General features: G+C 42.3%; 1 protein-coding gene and 1 long non-coding RNA gene across 8 annotated transcripts in view; one reads left to right on the top strand and one right to left on the bottom strand.

Annotated features, from left to right (window-relative positions):
- IMPG1 (interphotoreceptor matrix proteoglycan 1) overlaps positions 1-24,102 on the top strand; it is a 70,461-nt gene that overhangs the window by 37,143 nt on the left and 9,216 nt on the right. For 6 of the 7 annotated variants that reach the window (XM_083730125.1, XM_083730126.1, XM_083730123.1 and 3 more), the window contains 7 exons: positions 448-506; positions 3,555-3,575; positions 6,648-6,895; positions 7,800-7,876; positions 9,947-10,286; positions 21,045-21,583; positions 23,501-23,720. In XM_083730125.1, coding sequence (XP_083586251.1) covers positions 448-506; positions 3,555-3,575; positions 6,648-6,895; positions 7,800-7,876; positions 9,947-10,286; positions 21,045-21,583; positions 23,501-23,720 — 1,504 coding nt within the window. The remainder of the gene's footprint in view (positions 1-447; positions 507-3,554; positions 3,576-6,647; positions 6,896-7,799; positions 7,877-9,946; positions 10,287-21,044; positions 21,584-23,500; positions 23,721-24,102) is intronic. The other variant, XM_083730124.1, reaches the window with a different exon arrangement.
- LOC310840730 lies at positions 3,379-5,732 on the bottom strand. The gene is made up of 3 exons (XR_014562055.1): positions 5,597-5,732; positions 3,656-3,779; positions 3,379-3,548 (listed from the first exon to the last, which is right to left on the bottom strand). It is a non-coding gene; the product is annotated as an uncharacterized lncRNA (long non-coding RNA).

Genomic DNA, 24,102 nt, shown 5'->3' with positions numbered 1-24,102 from the left:
ACTAAAGAGGCTGATAGTGGAGTTTGGTGTTCTGCACATGCTGAGAGGAAGTCAAACTCTCATATTGCTTCATGTAAACTGGAGGAAATTCTGGCCCTGGAAACCAAGGCCCTGGGCTTAAACAATGCCCTCTGTAACCTTATTGCGATCACCAATACAAATAATGCATACAGGCTCACTAGGTGAGAAAAGCTGCAACATTGCAGGGCTTTGTCCATTAATCTAAACAGTATCTCAGCATGTCCAAGTTAAAATGCTTAATTAAGGTCTCCACTAACCATGCAACGAAAGCAAATTCCCCAATGGTCTTTCTGAATTCCAAAGTTCTGTTTTACAAATGCTAGAATAGGCTCTGCTGGGAGTAAATGCTTATTTAGCTAACATCTGTTAGTTCCCCTGACAGAAGAATGAACATATAATTAACTTTTTTCCCTCTCTGTTTAATAGATGCAAAAGATATTTGAGAAACTTGCAGGATTCAAAGAAATCCGTGTATTAGGATTTAGGTAAGTGATAACGTTATTCACTTTCTAGTTAGGGTAAGTGTTCCCTTCTCACTAAGGAAGCAAATAAGGCATTTTATTCTAGGAAACATTTTGTTGTAGATTAGCATTTCAGAATCTTCTAATCAGTTTTCTCTGTGATCTGTAGCTTTGTTCTGTGTTTATTTGGCTTTGGGGAATTTTTCTGAATGTTGCTGTGTGTCCTTTTATTATTCTCTGGGGACCAGATTCAAATCATCCATTCGGCTAGCAGAAGCCAGTGCAAGGACTCCTGCTAACACAATGGGACTCTCCCCCAGTTCCCCCCCCCTCCATGCCTCTCCCTCTGGAGAAGCCCTGGGACACCAGTCGGGGGTGGGGCGGAGAGGAGGGGAGATGGTTCTGATGGAGAACAGAAATGCTTGCACTGATGGAACATGCTCTGGTTATCTCCTGCTTGGACTACTGTAATGCGCTCTACGTGGGGCTACCTTTGAAGGTGACCCGGAAACTACAACTAATCCAGAATGCAGCAGCTAGACTGGTGACTGGGAGCGGCCGCCGAGACCATATAACACTGGTCTTGAAAGACCTACATTGGCTCCCAGTACGTTTCCGAGCACAATTCAAAGTGTTGGTGCTGACCTTTAAAGCCCTAAACGGCCTCGGTCCAGTATATCTGAAGGATACTGGACACTGAGGTCCAGCTCCGAGGGCCTTCTGGCGGTTCCCTCACTGTGAGAGGCCAAGTTACAGGGAACCAGGCAGAGGGCCTTCTCGGTAGTGGTGCCCACCCTGTGGAACGCCCTCCCATCAGATGTCAAAGCGATAAACATCTACCTGACATTCAGAAGACATCTGAAGGCAGCCCTGTTCAGGGAAGTTTTTAATATGTGACATTTCAGTGTATCTTTTATCTTTGTTGGAAGCCGCCCAGAGTGGCTGGGGAAACCCAACCAGATGGGCAGGGTACAAATAATAAATTATTATTATTATTATTATTATTATTATTATTATTATTATTATTATTACAATCTCCTTAGCAGTGTGTTGAACTCCACTCTATGTAAACAGTTTAGTGATTTATTTTTTAAGTGGTATAATTTTTAGTGATTTCAATCAGTTTTGAAAGCCGGTAGAGAGGTTAGTTTAGACAAAAGTATTTCTAAATTGGCACTTCAAGACAGTATGAGACTGTAGACCCTGCCAATACCTCTTCCTCTGTCACCTCCCTTTTCCTCTCCTCTATCTGTTGCTCCACCTTTCCGAAAGTGATAGGCAGGAAGCTCCAAATTGTAGGTGCTACCATACTATAAGATCAAAGGGAACATGCAGTGTTTTCTTACATACAGCAGAAAAGAAAGTCCCTGGGGACATTAGGTTATTACTCACGTTCTTTACAACCCACATAAGTGGTCCCACAACTACAGGTTTGTTTGCAGCGCACTGAAATTTTCAGGGATCCCAAGGGACAGCAAGAGCTCATGTGGTGGTGTGGACAGTAATTCTACTTGGGGTGGAGGCTGACATGCGAGGGAGCCTCAGCAGAACTAGGTCAACATCCCATTCAAGCTCAAGTAATGCAGGAGGTTGGCCTCTATTATTGTCTCCATCTTTATGCATTTAGGTTTTCAGGTTTTGTTTAAGACATCCTAGTTAATTCATGACTACGGTGAGATTTCAGTTGGGGACATTCCAGCTTGTGCTCTTCACCACTACAGTACTATCTACCTGTGATGCTGTAGGTGATGTTAGTTTACAACTCCCATCAGTCCTGAGCATGTGCCAGGCTGGCTGGGGCTCATGAAGTCCAACAACTTTTGGGGGACTACAGGTTCCCCACCCCATTCTACCATAATATCCATCTAGACCAACGATTCTCAACCTGTGGGTACCCAGATGTTGTTGGACTACAACTCCCATCATCCCTGAGCTCTAGCCTTGCTGGGGACCCACAGGTTGAGAACCACTGATCTAGACCCTTTCCATGCCTTGAAGAAAGCTTTCTATCATTCCCCCCAGGTGCTGATGTTTTTATCAATATGATACTAGTGTGTTATCCCACACCTACATTTTGACCAGATGTGGGGAACCTCTGGCTTCAGATGTTGTTGAACAACAACTCCCTAGACCCCTGACTATTAGTCATGCTTGCTAGGGCTGATGGGAGTTGTACTTAATAATAATAATAATATTGTTATACCCTGCCCATCTGGTTGGGTTTCCAGGAGACAAAACTTCACAGCACATCACCACCAGAAATAAAGATCAGTTACACAAGGATTAAAGATATCCTGCTGCATATGGAAAAGAAGCCTCCATATATATCATTCACTTACCTGGCAAATTTAATATATAAATGTTGGGAAATAGCTAGTTTAGAACCTGGCCCTACACAAAGATTCTTTCTATTTACCTCTGAACATTGAGCAGCACTAGAAATGGAGTCTTGACTTTCATGATTATCTTCGAGAGAAAACGTAGTCTTTGTTTTGGTGCCTTCCCTTCTTGTACATCTCAAGCTAGGAGAAAGAAAGCTGTTCTGGGAGAGCCACATGGGTGTGCGGGGGCAGCTAAGGAGCTCCATATTTGGCATGGAAGATATGTCAGACAAACAAAGAGAGGACAGTATTACAAAGTGTCATGGCAGGACATGGCCTCAAGAAGTGTGCATAGTCAGAATGATAATTAGGTCAGGTTACTGAGGCCCGGATTTGGACAAGAGCCAAACAAAGTCAATCCCAGCTTCCTCGTTGCCACGGGAAAGGTACAGATTAGCACCCGATGAATTGCAATTAGTGACCTGGGGAGGGGAGGGGAAATGGATGGAAAGAGAGGGGAAAGCTGAAGAGCTTTCTTTTACTCCAGGAAGGGAAAGAGAAAAGGAGCACTCACGTTTTGTGAAGAAAGGAATTTTAATGATGGAAATCACTTGCCCTGGCAAATAACAAAGCGGAAAGATGCAGAGTATATTATCAACTGCAAGTTAATATGTTTGTATGCTTTAATGTTCTTCTTTCTTTTCCTTCGAAATACTGCCATCTGTCCTGCCTTCGTGTGCTGGAACTGAAGACAGAAGAAGGAAAAAGATGGGTAATTTCCCCGCACTTTTTTTATATAAAAAAACAACAACACATGATATGACATGCATAGTAATGTCAATGTGAAATTACCTAGTTTTAAGATACAGATCTGGAAGAAACATGTAGGCTTGGCTGACTTTAGGCCACTTTAGCCTAAACCATTATGTAGCATAGGCAGACAAAGACTGATGTGAATAGCAGAAAGTTCCTCCATCTACAACATAAAATAGACAAGGGAAATGTTTTTGCTTTTCTGTTCTGCTGAGAAGACCAGATTCCTTCTCCCCACCTCCCTCTTGATAGGGTCATCATCCTATCACAGAGCTACTGTAACCGCCACCTTCTGTGTAGGAGTAGGAAGCAATAGTGCTAGCACAGTAAATTAAATGCATTTATACATGGCTTTAGAAAATGATAAGAAGCAAACTTATTCTCAGGCTCTCTTTATGTATCTTTGAAGGTCAGTTATCATCTGACTCACAAAAGGAAGTTGTCTGACGTGTGGGTTTTTTGGAACCCCTTAAGTGTCTACCAAGTAACTATTGATTTTCAATGTATGATACAAGTCTAAAATATTTTTGAAACCTATTCCCTACCCCACCCTGCCATTGAGGAGATTTGCCACAGAGTAGAATATGGAAAGCACAATTCAGTGTCTCCCCCTCCCTTCAGATGTTTGCCATTGCAGAGCAGTTTTAAGCAAGTTTAGTCCATAACTATTTGTTGTTCCTTTTCCCATTCAGAAAAGTGAAGATTGATATCCTGATCCTAAACATTTGTACTGTTAATTGTCTGTGAGGTTGATGTAACATGATGACACTTGCAGTGTGGTGTAGTGGTTAAGAGCGGTAGACTCGTAATCTGGTGAACCGGGTTCGCGTCTCCGCTCCTCCACATGCAGCTGCTGGGTGATCTTGGGCTAGTCACACTTCTCTGAAGTCTCTCAGCCCCACTCACCTCACAAAGTGTTTGTTGTGGGCAAGGAAGGGAAAGGAGAATGTTGGCCGCTTTGAGACTCCTTCAGGTAGTGATAAAGTGGGATATCAAATCCAAACTACTACTACTACTACTACTACTCTTCTTCTTCTTCTTCTTCTTCTTCTTCTTCTTCTTCTTCTTCTTCTTCTTCTTCTTCTTCTTCTTCTTCTTTCCTTAAGGAGTCATGTTCCCTTACCCTGGAATCCTTTATCTTAGAACATACCAGCTCTTTCAGGTCTGCTTGTGGTTACTCAGAGGTGAAGAAAAGGCACACTGATCTGCTTCATATGACGTATTAAATTCTAGTCAAATTTGCTGTGGTTTAATATGAATGACACTTTACTTCTCCCCCACTTCTGCTGCACTGCCAAGGAACAAACCATGATCTGACTTGTCACGCCATCTGAGCTTGGTTTCATGATTTATTTCCTCAAACAAACCATGAGTGGCAAACTGAGAACAAACCTTGGCTTCCGCTTGTGGTTTGTTCAGAGAGAAACAAACCACAAGTCCTGGTTTGGACAACAAGGCAAGCCATACCATGGTTTGTTTCCTAGCAGGAGCAAGGGAAGAGTGAAGCACTGCTTGTTCACATTAAATTGTGGTTTATTTTAACTATGGTTTAGTGCGGCATGTGAACCAGGCCTCTGAGTACATAGTCACTCCTTTTTTATTTGATGTGACTCCTAACACAGAACAGGTCTTTTATGGCACTTTTATTTATGTGCCCTGTTCCTCTTAAGCATTCATGTACTGTTCCAGCAAGAAGGGTAGAAAAACAACTGCGTTTGTTTGACTGATGAGCAACTACTCCTAGGGACTTACCCAATTAGTGCTATAGTCAACATTACCTTTAGTACACGGCATGATATGGTTGCCACAGGTACTGAATGTGGGAGGCTGCCTTGTTGTCTCGAATGTGCCTTTTTGCTGGGATCTGATAACACCAAATTATAGGAGTTGAGGTGACCTAGCACTGGAAGGGCTATGTTTTTTGATGCTACATGCACGTGCACACAAACCTATATCATCATATAGTGAGTTATAACTTACATGAACACTTCTGCACTTGACAGATTAGGAACGCAGGAACATAGGAAAGTGCCTTTTACTGAGAAGTCAGGCCATTGGCTATCTACTTCAGCATTATGAATGCTGATTGGCAGTAGCTCTCCAGGGTTTCCGCATCGTACCTGGAGATGCTGCAAACAGAATCTAGAACCTTCTGTATGCAAATAATATGCTCTAGTCTAGCAGTCACCTACAACCCTTCCTTATAGGTTCAAACAGGGAGTGTCCAGGCTCCAACTATGTCTTTTAAACATTTTAAACTGCTTAGAAAGGCACCTTACCCCATGGGTTGAGTGGGATTTTTTTAATCCAGCACTAGTTATATAATAAGTACTGTTCAGTAGCTGCCCATGCCATGTGTACCATCCTGCAGTACAATTAGAAAAGCAAGGGATGTGCTTGGAGAAGAATATTGCTATTTGAATGCTGAGGAAATGTAGTCATTCTGTTTGGGAGATACTGGTTAGAAAGGCGTCTGGTTTTCCATGCAAGTGAGAAGCAAAGTTCATTTATTATGCTAAATGGGATTTTAAGCATCTCCCCCTTCACAAACATCTACCTGCATGCCTCAATCCAAACTAGGAAGGATGGGAAATCTAGTTTTTAAATTTTGCATCATTAATTGTGTTGCATTGTGGATTAAATGTTATTTTCCATTGCTGGTATTTTAATGTGTTGGTTGCCTGGAGAAGGCATTTCAATAATTTAGCCAAGTTGACCTTTACATGACTGGAGTGAGTCATATTGCAAGAGCTCCTGTTAACTCGCATCAGTGGCAATATCTCCTAACCCATCTCAGTCACCATAAAAGCAGTGTGACTGGGTTTTAACCAGTGAAGAGGGCTGGGTGACCGAGGGAAGTTGTGACTCATTGCTACTAACTTAGATTAGCAAGCTAGCCAGTGAAATCAATCACCTAATGACAAGCAGGTCTTCCATGTCCTCCTCTATTACTAAACCAATTTCAGTGAAATATGAACTTGGCACAGGTAAAAGCATTTATCATACACTTAGTTTCCTCCCACACCCAAAGGTCAAGCAGCACGGTAGCTCGGTATGTCATCAACTTTGAGAGAGAGGAGTCCGAAGTTAAAGGTCCTGCGGATGACATCTCAACTATCAGCTCCAACAAGATTGAAAACGAAAAAGGTTCTATTAGTACGGAGGGCGAGATACCAGCAACTAAACCGAGAGTGACAGACCTCCAGCAGATGGTTGCCATGGCACTACAGGAAGATAAGTCACTGTCCATGGATCTTGGGACACTTCAGTTTGCTGACGGTCAGTCAATCAGATTTTCCTCTTTGTGAACTAGGGAGCCAGTTGAAAATGACCTTGCGCTGTGCATCATTGATTCTCTCTGAGATTGCAGAGATCTAGTAAAATGAATAAATATATGTATGAATGCAACAAATGGATTTGAACAGCACATATATTTCACAAGCGTACCACATTTGTCAGCAAGCTAGAATTAACTGGTGCTTTGAGCCAAATAGACACTCAGTAGTAAACCCAGACCTGTTGCTGTGTAATGGGAACAATAATAATAATAATTTATTATTTACACCCCGCCCATCTGGCTGGGTATCCCCAGCCACTCTGGGCGGCTTCCAACTGAATATTAAAAACAATACAGCATTAGACATTAAAAACTTCCCTAAAGAGGGCTGCCTTCAGTTGTCTTTTAAAAGTAAAATAGTTGTTTATTTCCTTGACATCTGCTGGGAGGGCGTTCCACAGGGCAGGCGCCACTACCGAGAAGGCCCTCTGCCTGGTTCCCTGTAACCTTACTTCTTGCAATGAGGGAACTGCCAGAAGGCCCTCGGCGCTGGATCTCAGTGCCCGGGCTGAACGATGGGGGTGGAGACGCTCCTTCAGGTATACAGGACCGAGGCCTTGCAATGTGGACATCCTGAACAATCTGAGTTCATACTGCTCTTTCCCATTAGTTAATTTAGAGAGAAAGCTCAGTTCTCTGGAGTAAGCAGCATCTTTAAAATTTAAATTCATATTGAATGACCAACCCCCCCCCCAGCTCTGTAATTGTATTTGTCGTGTGGCATTACTCAAGTTTACAACATAGCACCTTATGTAACATTTTGCACACTTTGATCAGTAAGCATGCTTCTTGTCATTTATGCAGATTTACTGAAAAAAATCCGTTTGCATTTGTCTCATTTTGCAGAAACCATTAGGCCATCAAGTGACGTAGATAATGATATCCAATCCATGGTAACCGATGGTGTCGCTGGACCTGGGTTGGTGAGTAAATTTTCCTGCCTTTGTTCCTTAAGGTAAGATATATACCAGGAACCCAATAAAATCATTGTAAAATAAAAGTTTGACTGTGAATATGAGTAGCATCCAACAGACCCAGGCTGCTATTATGTCTTCTCTGTCCAATACAACTCCTTCTGCTTCACGCAATTTTCGTTTCCCCTCTCCCCCCACCATGTGTTCACATCCTATGAAACCCTAGTGCCGGAGTGAACTTTTCAACACAGTTGTTTTTAAGGCAAAGTTTCCAACACTCAGCCTCCTGCCCTCCCGATCCCCCGCATAAACTCCTATTTTGTGAACGTGTATATTTTATTCCATTGGTGGCTATTAAACTTTGTTTGCTAAACCAAAACAGAGCTGGTGCTCATCTGCCCTAGTTTTAAAAACTAGCAAAGGAGGGAGATCCAAAAGGTTCCTGCCCCTTCTACCATTTATCTCAGAGCAAATCTATGTCTCCCATGGAGGGAGGAGGCAACAGATACGGAAAACAAAATCTGGAGCATGCATGACTTGTGGCACCAAAAAATAAAATGTGTTTATTGCATAATTTATTGATTGATCATGTGAAAATGTCATATAGCAGGAGTAACCTACCTGTGACCCTCCATATGCTGTTGGGCTCCTACTTCCATCAGGCCCCAGCAGCATGGTCATTGATGACGGGAGGCATAGTCCAACAATATCTGGAGGGCCACAGATTACAATATCTGTGGTTTCAATGATACGTTGGATCCAGGAAAGAAGAAGGTGGCCTGTTATAGATGGAGCTGACTCCTCTTGAAGGATCAGATCTGTAGTGTGGGGCTACTCCTTGATTTTACCTTGTCACTGAAGGCCCAAGTGGTATCTGGTATGGAGTGCCTTTCTCCAGTTGGGGCTGTTTCACCAGTTATGACCATTCTTGAGTAGGGAATGGCTTGGCCATAGTGATCCATTCTCTAGTAACCTCCTGTTTGGAGCACTGCAGTTCACTCTGTGTAGTATTGTCCTTGAAGATGGTCAGGAGACACCAGCCATTTAAAAAAATGCAGCAACCACAGAACTAATGGGCATGCAGTCCTTAAATATCTGGACTGTCTGTCATATTTGTCACTGGGCCTATTATAAAGTAACAGTTCAGATGTATAAAGCCTTAAATGCCTTAGGACCCAGTTACCTGAAAGATGGTGTCTTCTCCATATTGTCCTTCCTTTGATGTTGACTATGGAGGCTCTTCTGGTACTGCCAATGTTAACTGAGAACAAACAATGAATGTTTATTATTTGTTTACAGATAGTTGCCTTGGTGATACTACCTTCTGTCGATTGCAATAGTCATTGTATCGCCACCCTGTTCATTGTTTTAATGTTAACTGAGGCCAGGATATCTATGACCCTCTCCGATAGACAGACACACCAAGGGCCTTCTCAGCAATAGCACCCTGGGCTATAGAATATTCTCTCCCCTGAAGTCTAGCTAGCACCTACTCTGTCAGTTTTCTAGTGCCAGATGAAGCAGTTCTCTTGCTTCAGAGTATTTTGAATATTTGTGAGAGGACAGGTGAATGTGTTAATGTTACCTTTATATATTTATATTGTTATGAGCCACTCCAGGATCATATGTGACAAATAGTGTAACAATAAACTCTATAAATAAAAATACATACATGTGTGCGCGCACATACGTACACAGTTGTAAAATATTTTCTGGAGTGTACCTGTATACATTACAGCAGAGTTTCCCAAATTTAGGTCTCCGGGGTTTTGGACTACAGTTCCCATCATCCCTGACTATTGGTCCTGCTAGCTAGGGATGATGGGAGTTGTAGTCCAACAACAGCTGGAGACCCAAGTGTGGGAAACCCTGCATTACACAGAGGCAACCCCTGGTTTGCAGTGCAGTTTATAGAAACCAGAGCAAATCAAGGTTCTATAATGTACACTTAAATCATAATAGACAAGCACTTAGCAACCTTAATGTGTGCAATGGCCTTCCCTAGGACCACAACTAAGTATCATAGCAATTGTTCCTCTCTTCAGGTTTTCTTCATCCTCTCTTTCTTCTCTTTGCTAGACCTCTGAAGTACCACTGGTTTATGCAAGTCCAGCAACAGTTAATGACATTGAGGATACAAACCTCATTCTAGATTACCCAATGCCCACAGTGCCTTTCAATGCCTTGGATAGTACTGGGGTTCCTCTCAGACCAGGAGATCCTGATTCACCTCCTCCAGCAGATCAATCAGCCAGCAATGATTTAAGCCCAGCCTTTTCTGAGATGCCGACTGAACAGTTATTCACACCTGCAACATTTACTGCTGGTATCTTTCAGGAGGTTAGCGATGAGGAGAGTGAAGATGAGAAGATGAAAGACCAGATCCCCAGCACAGACTCAACGATCCTCTCTGAGCAAGGTAAGCTATTTAGTACCTTTCCAGTACAGGAGATCCTGTGTTCATACCATGTGTTGACAGTATGCAGATAATGGCATTATATGTAAAATGTGCATTTACTGTTGCAGAAAGGCTTGCATTTCCCTTCCAGACATTTTTAATGAACTGCGCTTATAATAATGTTGAGCATGTATATACTGCATGTCAAGTGTTCAGTTCACATACATTACCTCAGTTAATATTACAACAAGTGAGCAAGAATTATCTTCCCTATACTGCAGATGAAGTGAGTGGCATAGCTGAGGCTGAGAGAAAGCAGCCACATGTTGATGTCACACTGCACTGTAGTTTAGTGCAGCATGAATGGGCCTAGCCCCCTCCAGGCAGATCTATACAGGGCAAACCATTCACATAACCCAGTCGGAAGCAGTTTAGGGCTTTAGGTAAGTACAAAAGCCTTAAACTTGGAATGGCAGTAGCGTATTGGCAGCCAATGCGGTTCTTTAAAAAGCGGTGTTAAATGTTTGCATTAAGCTTCCTTAGTCAGCAGCCTAAGCACTGTATTCTGCATTAGCTGCAGCTTCCCTACCAATCTTAAAGGTTGCACCTTGTAGAACTCACCACAGTAGCCCAGTCCTGATGTTACCAAGTCAGTGCGGCATGGTTAGCGGGACCCAAGAGCAGTCATAGGTGCCATTCCCACCACCTGGGCATTCTGCACACCTGCTCCTTCAGGGATAGTGTAGCATTAAAAGTTGCCTGCCAGACTCGGGGCCTCCATCCTATTGGCATTTAGCTGAAGCTTATTAGCTCTCATCCCATCCGCCACTACATCCAGGCATTGATCCATCACTTTCATAACTGAGACGTGATTCAGATGCAACATAGAAATAGAAGCAGCATCACAGCTGGGGAAGGGAGGTTGGGACAGTGGGCAACCAGCAGCTGCCCAGCCAGGCTACCAGGTGATGTGGGAACTGCCTCTTTTCAGTGTGTTATTTTCATGATCTTGGTGTTCTCTGCAATTGCATTCATAGGCATGTTAATTGTCCCAAAATATAACATCGGAAATGAAATACCTCAGCGTGGTGTGCACAGTTAGCATTCTTTTATTCTGCAAATCATCTCTTTGGTGGTCTGCATTCTGTAGCCTCCCAGGCTACTCTGGCACCCTGGGTCTAGAGCCTTTGCCTGAATGCACTGTAGGATTTTCAAAGTCTCAGCTGGGATCTGCAAAGCAGTTCCATTTTTCTTCTTTCACATTGCTGTCACTATCAATTTAATGGGGCTCCAGGTTTGCTGGAATCATCATGAGGTGCATGAAAAATGCACACGTGTCACTGGGATCCTATAAATTCTCAGCATCTCAGAGCAGAGTGCCCAGTTCATGGCAGCAAGGAAGTGTTAAGATGCTGAATGTGAGGCAGTCTTTCTTGGCATACATCTGGCGGTTTTTTGGGAGTCAAGATTATCACTGTCCCTTTCAGAATAAGGTTTACAAGGGCAAGGTAAGAAACTTGGCTTCCCAGGAAGCTCATTGTTCACACAAGAGAAAGTGATCCAAGGTGTTTTCTGTTAGGACTTGTGACAAAACACTCAGACAGGCAGTGATGAAATGGAAGTTATACACTCGGGGTTATGAAGGGATTTGCTGTAACTCATTCAGCTGATGGCAAAGTGACAGCAATTCCCAGTCTGCTTCCATGTGTGATACATTAGCTGCATTTCCCTTATCTGGCTTTCTGGTTTGCAGCAGCTAACAGGGTACTCTGAAATGCTTTCCACAGGCAACGGAGGAAAAAAATATCTGTGCCAACAAGCTTAAACAATCATATCTTAGTTTATTAAGCTGAGATTTTCAGAGGGCTTCTGTCCCCTTTACCCAAGCCATAGTTAAATCTGGGAGCTTTTAATAAACCATAGTTTCCCAGTTTTGGAACATTCCAAGATAATAAACCAACTTCAGTTTGTAGTATAGTATCCCGGATTGTTCCAAAACTAGTAATCCTAGTTTCAGATGGAACAGGAAACTGGTTAGTTAGATGCCTCTTTGTTTAATCATGGCTCACAACAGAGGCAGTTTAAGGGCAGAGCAACCAGTTGGGTCGCACTGGTCACCATGCTGCGCGGGGTGCCATGATGATGCTGTAGAATGGAGCATGAGAGGTGGGGTGGGCACTGGATTTTATCAGAACACAGGGTGCCACTGAAATTTGATAGCTCCAAGTCTGCCATTGCTCGCAACAAAGGGGCTGTGTGCATGGGCAACAGGCTCATGTATATCTTTAAGCTGATGTATGATGGTTCAAATGTCATATTGTATGCCTCTGCTCTGTGGACCTGAAAAGGAATGTGTAGCCTCTCTTCTGTCAATTTGAAACTGACCATGTTTTCTGTTGAAATTGCTTTGATGGTGAGTTTAGCCGACACCTGCAGCAATCTGTTTGCTGACATCGTAAAGACTAAAACTGCACAGTCCAAATGATAGAGTGTATCGTCGCTTTTTCCACTTTATTGGCAGGGGCTGCCACTTGGCATAAGCTGTTGGAGCACCTGCACATACCTATAACACCAATCATTCCACCATCTTCTCTCCTTCGTGTGGCGTTTTCTAACAAAATGAAGCTGCATTTTCTGGGCAGCTCAGTGTGTTGCAAGCACGCTTCTGCATGAACTAACTGGGGGAAAATACTTGAAAACAAAGGACTGTTTAAATAAGGGAAACTATCAGTTCTCATTTGATTTCCAAGTACATGCAGGCAGTTTATTCATGCAAAGGGGCCCATCTCAGTGCTTACAGAATGTTGAACAGATCAAAACAAATATGGTTTTCTTTCAGACATCATGGACACAGCCTGCAGGCAAATGCAGCTCTCGTCTCCATCTCATTAGTTTGTAGACGTTGTCACAAATCTGTCTCATGTTCCAGATTGCTGGATTTTAGATAAATCCTTTGTTTGTTTTTTAGTGGGCTGACAGGTATTAGTGCTTTTGGTTCCTTAACCAAAGTAGCAGAAGGGAATTATTCATTTCAGAAATGATTTGAAACAAACATTATGCTAAATAACTTGCTCCCATTCTATTCTGATCTAGGAGTAGCCTTACCATGAACTGACGGGAAGTAATTTTCTCAGCAACAGATTCCAGCTAGAGATGCCCCTTTGGCTCCTCCAAACTTCATATTTTGATCTTATTTTTTAAAAAAATATATAATGACTGAAGTGGGCCCAAGATGGAGCAGACACTTAAGCTGAATACACTGGCATAGCCATGATGGTGAGATTTTACCTTACAAAAGCTATTCCACCTCTAGGGACCTAGTGTTATTTGCTAAATACAAGGGAAGGTAAACAGTGCAGGACAACAGAATCCAGTGCTCAGATTATGTGGAAAGAAGATAAAGTCACAGGGCATTTGAACATCGTGGGCCCCCAAAAAGTGCATTTTGCGGGCTAGAGTGCGTGAGGTTATCACCCAAAATGGCTACCACAATCTCCTGCAAAAAAAACCCCAAGTTGTCCCATTTTTACCAGGGCCCTTGGCAGGTATGTGAAGTACATTCATGCTTAAGTTACCACTGGAGAAGTGTGCCACTGTTTGTGGATGTAAGTGAGAAAGCGTCCGAAATGACATGAGACACAGGACCTTTTAAAAATTCTTTTGGATAAGCAAGCCTTGTCAGGTAAGAACTCTGATTTCATTATCCTTACTTTTAGTTCTTACAAATTCTGTTTGATCACAAACTGACAAAGTCATTGTTAACGTTTTCATCAGGAGCACCATCCACTGTCTGCCAATATCTTTTCCTGCTATAGATGTGTTGAGAATGATCTGGCTGAAGTCAATGCTTTGAAGATAGAAAAAGCAAGTCCAGCTATGTACCTTTTTATGAGAATTACATGAAGTTTTGATGAATATAAGGCTTTCTGTTTCCACATCCGGATGGATGGATAGATGATAGATAGATGATAGATAGATAGATAGATGATAGATGATAGATAGATAGATAGATAGATAGATGATAGATAGATAGATAGATAGATAGATAGATAGATAGATAGATAGATGATAGATAGATAGATAGATAGATGACAGATATAGATAGATGATAGACAGATAGATAGATATAGATTTTTTTTGTGTGTGTGCTACTTTAAGGTTAGAAAGCTTTTCAACCCTGGGAGTTGAAACTCTGAAAGCAATATTAGATTGTATGTGCAATGGTTATTTTGGGGGTTTGTGAGAAGCAACATGCAATTTCATCAGCAGCACAGGGTATTGTAATAAAGACACTGATCTTGATGTTTTCAGACAGCTCATATTTCTATGTTCAAACATCCATATTTTTTGTCAGTTTTTTTTTAAGTCAGTCATTATTCTGTAGTTATTGTTTTCTGCAAAAGGACTGCTGTACAGATACATTTCAGGAATACGTTCACAACTTTCAGGTTAGATATAAACTTTCCTTCAATAACACATTGCTGCTTTCATGCTCACCCAAGATTCAGCCCAGCTATTTTCCTGAAAAGCACTGTGCAGTACTATGCATGCTTACTTGGAATTTAGTCCTGCTGAGTTCAGTGAGGCTTCTTATTGCCAAGTAAGTATGCAGACAATTGCAGCAGCGTCATGATTGACTATAGGCCAAAGTTGCACATTTTCTTCCACACAAATTGCTTTTTAAAATGTTCATTCAAAGGAACTCTGGTTCAGGATGTTCCCAACATGTGAAAGGGTGGGAGAAACAATTGGGATTTCAAATCAAGATCCTTCATAGCCAGTCATCCTTTATAGGTTATGCCTTAAATCCACCTTAAAATGTAATTCAAACATACCAAGATGTGCCAGGGCTAATGTGCCCTAAAGGTAAAGGTAAAGGTACCCCTGCCCGTATGGGCCAGTCTTGACAGACTCTGGGGTTGTGCGCCCATCTCACTCAAGAGGCCAGGGGCCAGCGCTGTCCGGAGACACTTCCGGGTCACGTGGCCAGCGTGACATCGCTGCTCTGGCGAGCCAGAGCCGCACACGGAAACGCCGTTTACCTTCCCGCTGGTAAGCGGTCCCTATTTATCTACTTGCACCCGGAGGTGCTTTCGAACTGCTAGGTTGGCAGGCGCTGGGACCGAGCAGCGGGAGCGCACCCCACCGCAGGGATTCGAACCGCCGACCTTTCGATCGGCAAGTCCTAGGCGCTGAGGCTTTAACCCACAGCGCCACCTGTGCCCTAGGTATTGAGAAATAACAAATAGTTTTAGTCCACCTAATTGAAGAGAAACAGGCATTACAGTTGAACCAGTAGGATTGGTGTTATTCTTCCGTTTCTAATTTTCTGCTTGCCTTTTTTTTTCTTTTTTAGGAATCTTGGCTTATTCTTTCATGTGTTTTGTGCCTTGTTGACTCCTGTCATTGCTCCATCCAATAAATGCTGATACCATAGAGCTACGTTTCCGGGTATTAAATTAGCCTGTGAAAGGGTTTGCCATAATGTTCAATATGTCATATAGCAAATGAGAAACAAAGGGTTTAAGATTTGATTTGGAATCGCATCTCCATTTACAGAGAACGTGGATTGTATTGTTGCACACCACTCCAATCTCCCAGCAGTGCGAGATTCCAGGGGTTCCAGGGGTTCAACCAGGCTCCATGATATATCGTTTATTTACATACATACACAACCTGAACCTGGAGGAGTTCACAGCACTAACACTCCAAGAAGGTCTTGCTTCTCCCATAGGCACAGCCTTGGATCCAAACAGACTTAAGATATCATGCTCATGCTCTCCAGCTTGCTGCCTTTAACAGCCTGACACCTTTTTGTCCTCCCAGGTCACATCACAGCCAGCTCTAAAAACTCTCCTTCAAACTTCTAAGTAACTCTGAGTTGAGGGAGTGCCCCCCTGTCTTTGGTTTCCTAATCACTCATTGTCTTCCTTTTGTTCTCCTAATGGCTCATCTCCCAGGCGACTACCTCATCAGAAAACTGGTCTGGTTTATATTTTAACATTTGCTGAATCCAGGGGTTCAGTGTCCGGCACCCAGAAACTCATATCAGCAGGGAGCCTGGAACTCATAACACAGGGGATTCTGGCACCCACAAACTCATAACAATGTACTGAGCTTGTCAAAATATAATTTTAAAGGTGCTGCCAAATAGTATGCTTATACAGACAAGCAGAGTTATTTTAGTTCTTTACACTTCTTTTTTTTACCTTCTGTAGATAGCTTTTTGGCCCCCTTGCGACCTCTCTCATTTTGAAAAATGTTAAGTATGCTGAGAATCAGGCACTCCCTGCATTTGATTACAATTTTTGGTAGTGTATTTTTGTTGCCACTAGTAGCTTTCCATCAAAATGCTCTGCAACTGCTAAATGTATATGTAGCAGCAAGGTGTAATCCGAAAGCCAGTGACAAACAGTACAGTGGTACCTCAGGTTAAGTACTTAATTTGTTCCGGAGGTCCGTTCTTAACCTGAAACTGTTCTTATCCTGAAGCACCACTTTAGCTAATGGGGCCTCCCACTGCCGCTGCACCGCCGGAGCACGATTTCTGTTCTCATCCTGAAGCAAAGTTCTTAACCCGAGGTACTATTTCTGGGTTAACGGAGTCTGTAACCTGAAGCATATGTAACCTGAAGCATATAACCCAAGGTACCACTGTACTTACATGGTTCAATTTAGCAAAAGTTGTTCACTGGCTTCTAAATTCCCATTCTAAGATCTTCCTAGATCATTTCCTTCAGGACTCAGCTGCTTAGGGCTAAGCTACCCTGACCCCCTGTGACATCAGAGCAGCTAAGCCAGAGGGGACACAAGTCTTTCAGAAATATTGAAACTTGAAGCTGTGTTTTAAAATATTCTGTCCCTGTTCTTCCAGCAACACTATGTCTGCATGCTGAAGTGCATGCTATTGGTAGAAGCTGAGAGAGAGAAAAGAGTTAGACGTTGTACATGAATGTAAGAATCCATCCACAGTTCTTCAGTATGCATACCTACTTGCTGCTTATTTCATTTTCAGTCTTTCTAGAAATATAATTGAAATGTTCTTTTTGGTACAGGATTCCAATGTAAACAGCTTTTACCTGGAAATTTACCTATAGATTCTAAATCAAATGAATAATATTCTGCCCTGAGAGTTCTGTCCTAACAGAGTTAGGTGTGTTTGAACTTGTTTAAATTAGAGGACTCAATGCTTTTTTTCTAGAAAAACAGGTGCCGGTACTCACCACGCAAGGGAGGGCTATCGGACCCTGCCAGAGCATCATGTCTTTGTCCCTAAGCTGGGGACAAACTTCCCCGGCTTTGGGAAGGAGATGTGAGGCTCTGATTTGAGGCAGAAAAATACACTGCCAGGGGAAAAAAGCACTGAGTGGACCTAACCCAGATTTAACACTCTGTTGGATTGTGGCATATGCCTTTTTGTTCTTAAACTACATGTTGCTTTCTATAATGTTTTGGTAGTCCTTACATATTCTTTTTTTTTTAACAGCATTTGAGAAGCAACAGAATATAAAAGCAAAACAGGAAGTTGAGTTACGGATAAAGGATTCTTTCATAGGCCGTCTCTGACCTGCAATTCCCCTCCTGTCATATTAGCCATCTAATTAGACTCACGCTGTTTTGGTACTGTAATAGAATTCAGTGGCATGGCTCTCACTTTATAATCCTTTCATTAGGAAACACTAATTCTCTAAGCTGCCCAAAATAGTTAAAGTACAGTAAGCAGAAATAAAAAGTGCATTCCCAGAAAATACAGTGGCAAATAATAAGCATACTGTAATGATTACATTTTTCTCATGAAATGAATTTCTTCACAATACCAGAGAAAGTATTAATAATGAAGATGTAATTTCAATCTATCTTGTGTGCGTGTTAGATGTTTTATTACCAACTGATTATATAATAGACTCATATGAAAACTTAACACAGAAATATTACTACCTTGTATAGTAAACTACTTCTGTTCCTGTGAAACCTAACTTCTCTCCCATATACAGGCAACAACCATTTTGCACGTACCCGACTGACATGTGGCTATCGACACACATCATTTTCGGCCCTGGAAAGGGGTGGAATGGGCAGAATGGGGTGGGGGCAGAATGGGCTTATGCGCTGCTGCAACTCCCCCATACAAATGGGGAGTTGCCTGCATTGAATCACAGGGATCCATTTCTGTAAGTCATTTTTGAAATTTTTTTGTATCCTTCACCATAGCTGTCCATTTCACCATAGCTGTTCCCATAAGTTGTGTATTGGTTCTGTTTTAGAGAAGCTTTGCATATAACATTTTTTTTTCTGCTAGTGAGTATATAAATTTATTTTCTACGTGGCATGCTCTTCAATATAGTTTGACATAGGATCATAGAATTGTGGAGTTGGAAGGGGACCATGAGGATCATCTAGTTCAACCCCCTTCAATACAAGAGTGGCTGGGTGGCTAATAATAATAATAATAATAATAATAATACCATGGGGCTCGAATCCACAACCCTGAGATTAAGAGTCTCATGCTCTACTGACTGAACTATTGCAAAGCTTTCATGTAAGGCCACCAAACCCCTGGAAGCTAGTTTGATAGATGATCTTAGGAACATGTATTTAGGGACAAGGTTTATAGCCTCCATATGCTGTTAGGTCTTCTCAACGGTTCAGATCAGTAAAGTTACTCAAGGTTATCTAGGTACTTGGTGGTGGTGGTGAGAATATTAAGTTTATGAAATACAGCTTTTTAGAATGTATAAGCTAAAAAAGTTTCCATTTTCCTAAGTAGTAGTAAGCCTATCTGCTTTTTGTAAGGGGGTGGTGCCACAGCCTGGCTAATAATTCTCCCCCACCAACCTGAGCACTGAAGCTCCCTGCTTCTAAGTCAATAGGTGACAATGAGAAATATCTGAGAAACAGGCTCCATAGAGCCAGCGTCCATGCAACACTGATATTTGTCCCCACCTGTTGCTGTTTTAGGAAGCACTCCTGGTAAGGGGTCTCTAAACAGTGATTATATAGGGTGGGTAAGTTTAGCGTAACTTCAAAGACATTTGCCAGCAGCACTGCAATAGCAGAACAAGTCAGTAGCATATGAGAAATGATGGCAGAGACTTGAGTTATCTGTTTTGCAACACTCACTAGGATTGTGGAGGGGAATAAACTGCAGATCAGACCTAAATCTATTCAAAAAAAGCAAGTAAATCACTGCGTTCAAACAAAATGTAAGTTATTCCACCATATTCATTCATTTGCACCCAGTCACACTCAAACTTCATTAAAAGAAAATAACCTAAACAAATGTCAATAGCAACCCACTTCTGTGTCTTGCAACCACTCAGCCTTTGACCAAGGTATGTTGGCAAGTTATTAAGGAAATATTGAGTCAGTGAATTTGTGGAATAACTGAAGAATGTGCATAAGTGTATTCAGCAAATTTGTATTGACTACACTCTAGGAGATAGTCAGCTTTACCGTTTTGATGTTCAAACCAAAGGCAAATCATTGTCATCTAATTTGCACCTAATTGCACATGCATCAAAGGTGTGACAGTTTGTCAAACCAATTAGTTGCTGAAGATTTAATCATAAAAATGAAGATTCTGAGCAAGAAATGTCAGCATAGCAACTTGTAGGACACAATACTACTGAAGCGAATTATTCTTGATATAATTGTCATCATCCCTTTATCTTTATGCTGTGCTCCTAATTCCCTTTCCTGTCATATTTCTTTTGGTTACAGACTCTTGAGTACTCTATATTTCTGTACAGAATACCAAGGCCTTTGCACATTTAGGAGAAAACATGATGGGCAGGGGGCGGTCTGTAAGGAGATTTGGTGACCTAAGATAAATTATGAAAGTAATCAGGTAGAGCTATCATTACTAAAATAATAGTTTAGGGGGAAATGTTTAAAAGTGACACAATGGGTATCTGGGGGGCAGAAAAGGACTGCACCCACGGGCACCGTCCACAGTGTCATGCATTCTGCCTGCTCTGCCATCCATGCATTCAGCACATTTGAAAAGGGCGGCCTTCGGCCTCCCCCAATAAAATATATGAGGGGGCGGAGCCCTCCAAAGTTGATAGGCATTGCCATTCAAATGGTGTGCGTGTGCCACGTCTGGTGGTCAATTATGCAAGGCACCCAATTATGCTCCCCCACCCCAAGAAGTCAAATGCAGGTGCATAACATTGAGGTTAGGGCAAACCCAGGTGGTCCTCCTTCCTCTGTATGCATGCACCAAATGCATGGAGATGACTGTATGAACAGAGTTGAAGAAGTAGGCCAATTTTTCATCTGAATATGGTCCTTACTAGAATAAAGAGAACAATGTTTGAGTTAACACATTAAGGTTTTCCATGGAATTCATATTCCACATGCCTTCTCTGTTTGAATAAGTGTGTTTGTGGGAGAGGAGGCATGGGTAATTCCTTGTGGAACTCATTCCATATGGATGGATGCCTCACTTTCACTCAGCCAGGTGGTTAGCTAGAACACTGTTGTTCTGTTGGACTTTTGAGACTATAACGGATTGGAGTTGAATTCCTGTATTTATTTGCTGCAGCTTATTGACATTTTAATAAGGCGTCCTGATTTGTATTTTGCTGAATTACTGTCATTTCAATTACCTGAATTGGATTTTAATTATTCTTTAGCCATCTTGTGTGCATGTTTTCAGTGGCAAGTAGGGCATAAATGCCATAATAGGGAAACAATTCCACTTCAACATCTTCCACAGCAGACCTTAAATGTGTGTCTTCTACAGTGTTGTTGTTCAACGTGTTGTTTCCTTTTTAGATGTAAAGATCACTGATGAACTAGAATCTTCAGGCGATGAGATTTTGGCTGCAATAACTACTATACCATATGTCATTGGTTCTCCTGCCCTTCCCACCTCTCTTCCTGAAGATGATATTTTGGGGCCTACAGATCAGATCATTTTATTGCCTGCTGTGACTACCAGTGGTCCTTCTGTTGTCATTGACCAGTCTTTTGAAGCAACAAGCTCTGGGTGGGCAGTGACTGACGGTGACATCCCTACAGGATTTGACATGGGGGTGCAAGATATTGCTACTGAACTAGATACGGTTGAAATCATGAGGCCAGCAACAATTAGTGAGGATGGAAGTGGCTACTATGCACTGCCAGAAACTCCGGATATGACTCCAGCTCCTCCACTGAAGTATGTCACCACCAGCTCAATGACAACTGCAGCCAAAGGCAAAGAGCTAGTAGTCTTCTTCAGCTTGAGAGTAACCAACATGCGGTTTTCTGATGATCTCTTCAATCGGAGTTCCTCAGAATACAAAGCACTCGAACAGCAGTTCATGCAGCTGGTAGGTGGCAAAGAATTGGCTTTAATGCATTTATATTTGCAAGCTGTTATGCCCCCCACCCCGTGCCATTCCCCAAGTTAAAAACAAATTCCAAATAATGAAAAGCATTTTATAAAGAAAACTGGCACCTACTCTTCTTACTACCCAACCCTGTTCATGATGCTAATCACATGTGATTCTCAGATGTTGTTGTTGTTTAGTCATTTAGTCGTGTCCGACTCTTCGTGACCCCATGGACCAGAGCACGCCAGGCACTCCTGTCTTCCACTGCCTCCCGCAGTTTGGCCAGACTTATGTTTGTAGCTTCAAGAACACTGTCCAACCATCTCGTCCTCTGTCATCCCCTTCTCCTTGTGCCCTCCATCTTTCCCAACATCAGGGTCTTTTCCAGGGAGTCTTCTCTTCTCATGAGGTGGCCAAAGTATTGGAGCCTCAGCTTCACGATCTGTCCATCCAGTGAGCACTCACGGCTGATTTCCTTAAGAATGGATAGGTTGATCTTCTTGCAGTCCATGGGACTCTCAAGAGTTTCCTCCAGCACCATAATTCAAAAGCATCAATTCTTCGGCGATCAGCCTTCTTTATGGTCCAGCTCTCACTTCCATACATCACTACTGGGAAAGATCCTCAGATGAAGGGCAGCAAAGAAATGTCATTATGATGATGTAGTTTCAACCTCATCCCTGCCTCAACTTGGGTTGGAAGAGGAAGTCAATTCACACTTAACAGCAAACCTAACCTGTGCTTTCTGAAACAATAGAAAACCCCAAACAAACTCATTTTTCAAAATCCGCACTTCCCTGAATTTTATCTGTGTATTCTTCACCTGAGTTGTGTATTTAGCTATGGTGGTGGTTAAAGTCTTCCTCTCTAATAGCGGCTCTATCACCAGCACCTCTGGAAGAGGGGAAGCTGGAGAGAGAATATTTTAACTTCTCCCACAAAGCAGAGCCCAGCAGGCATGAGAGGATAGGGCCTCCATTTTAGGTGTGCATGAAGTGAAACCAGCACCAGAAGATAAAAAGGATGACATCCCTTGAACTGCCTTAGCTACCACTGATCACTCCTGCTGCCATTGCAGGGCGGGACTCTTTTGGCTTCCTCAGCCAGAAGGCTGAGGTTGGAAGTGTGAATAATCATAGCTGGAGGGTGCTAGCTCTCCTTGCCATGAAAGAACATACAAAACATGCTCAGTTATTGGCTATGCAATGCAGAGCTGCCAGTATACACAAGTACTTATTGTTGACTTTGGCAGCTGGGACATAAATATCCAAGGCTCGCTTTTTCCTTTTAACAACTAACAACATGCAAAACTCTCTTGAAACCATAGAACTGCCTTGCCTGTGGCTGCAATTCACATTTAAGCATGTTTAAGTCCCATTGATTTCTTTTTTAACTGGATTGCAGCCTATGAAATTTAATTAGAAGGAAAATCACACTCTATCTATCTTAATAGATTATTGAAGAAGATCTAACCAGAGAGACAGTTAAAGACTAACTGAGAAACTTAACCTGGTAGCAGATGTAAAGTCTGCTAATAAAGTCAGTGAAACAGAGCAGTTGATTTATGTTCCCTAAAATGAAAAGTGAAAATAAGTGGAATCAATGATACATGGGCAGTGACAGAGGACTTAAAGCAGGCATGTCCAAAGTCCATTTTGGAGGCCTAATCCTGCCCTCCGGTCGATTTAATCTGGCCCCTGTGGCAGTTTATTTCCTGGGGTAAAATTGTAAAAAAAACCTCAACAACTTCAATCCTAAAAGAAGCTCAACAACTCCAACCCTAAAAAAAATCAACAACTTTAGTTGACCCTTTGGTTGGCCCCCACGGCCCTTCACTTCATAAAATCTGGCCCTCTTTGAAAAATTTGGACACCACTGACTTAAAGTTTTCTCTTTTCTTTTTTCTTTTTGTAGCTTCTTCCTTACCTACAGTCCAACCTAACAGGCTTCAAACAACTGGAAATACTGAACTTCCGCAATGGAAGTGTGATTGTCAACAGCAAAATGAAGTTTGCCAAGTCAGTGCCGTACAACATCACAGAGGCTGTCCATTGTGTGCTGGAGGATTTTTGTGACGCAGCAGCTCAGCGCCTTAACCTTGAAATTGACAGCTATTCCCTTGATATTGAGCCAGGTGATGTAAAAAATGGGGCAGTGGGGGAAGAAACATTGCTCTCTCCTGCAAGCATTTCATGATGTCGGTTGCTCTCTGTAAGACGGGTGGCCCGGGAAGAATGAAAAGCCCCAGGTTGTCTCTAAGTCATGATCAGGGTCCCTCCTGAGAACCCAGTGAAACATGGCACAGAGCCCAAGAGCTTAAATAGCTGCTTTTTATCAACAGAAAATAGCAATTGGGGAAATGCGTATTTTGACAAGAAACATTGCAAGAAATATATGCATTCTAAGCTAAGACGAGGCAAATGTTATTTGCACTTTTTTATTTATAACAAAATGTAAAGCTCTTAAGCATTCCTGAAAAGGTAAAGGGACCCCTGACCATTAGGTCCAGTCGTGGC

Source organism: Podarcis gaigeae (assembly GCF_964106915.1).
Source record: "Podarcis gaigeae genome assembly, chromosome: 3".
In the NCBI taxonomy this organism is placed as follows: Eukaryota; Metazoa; Chordata; class Lepidosauria; order Squamata; family Lacertidae; genus Podarcis; species Podarcis gaigeae.
Note: the sequence above shows the minus strand (reverse complement) of the source record. Positions and strands in the feature narration are given on the sequence as shown.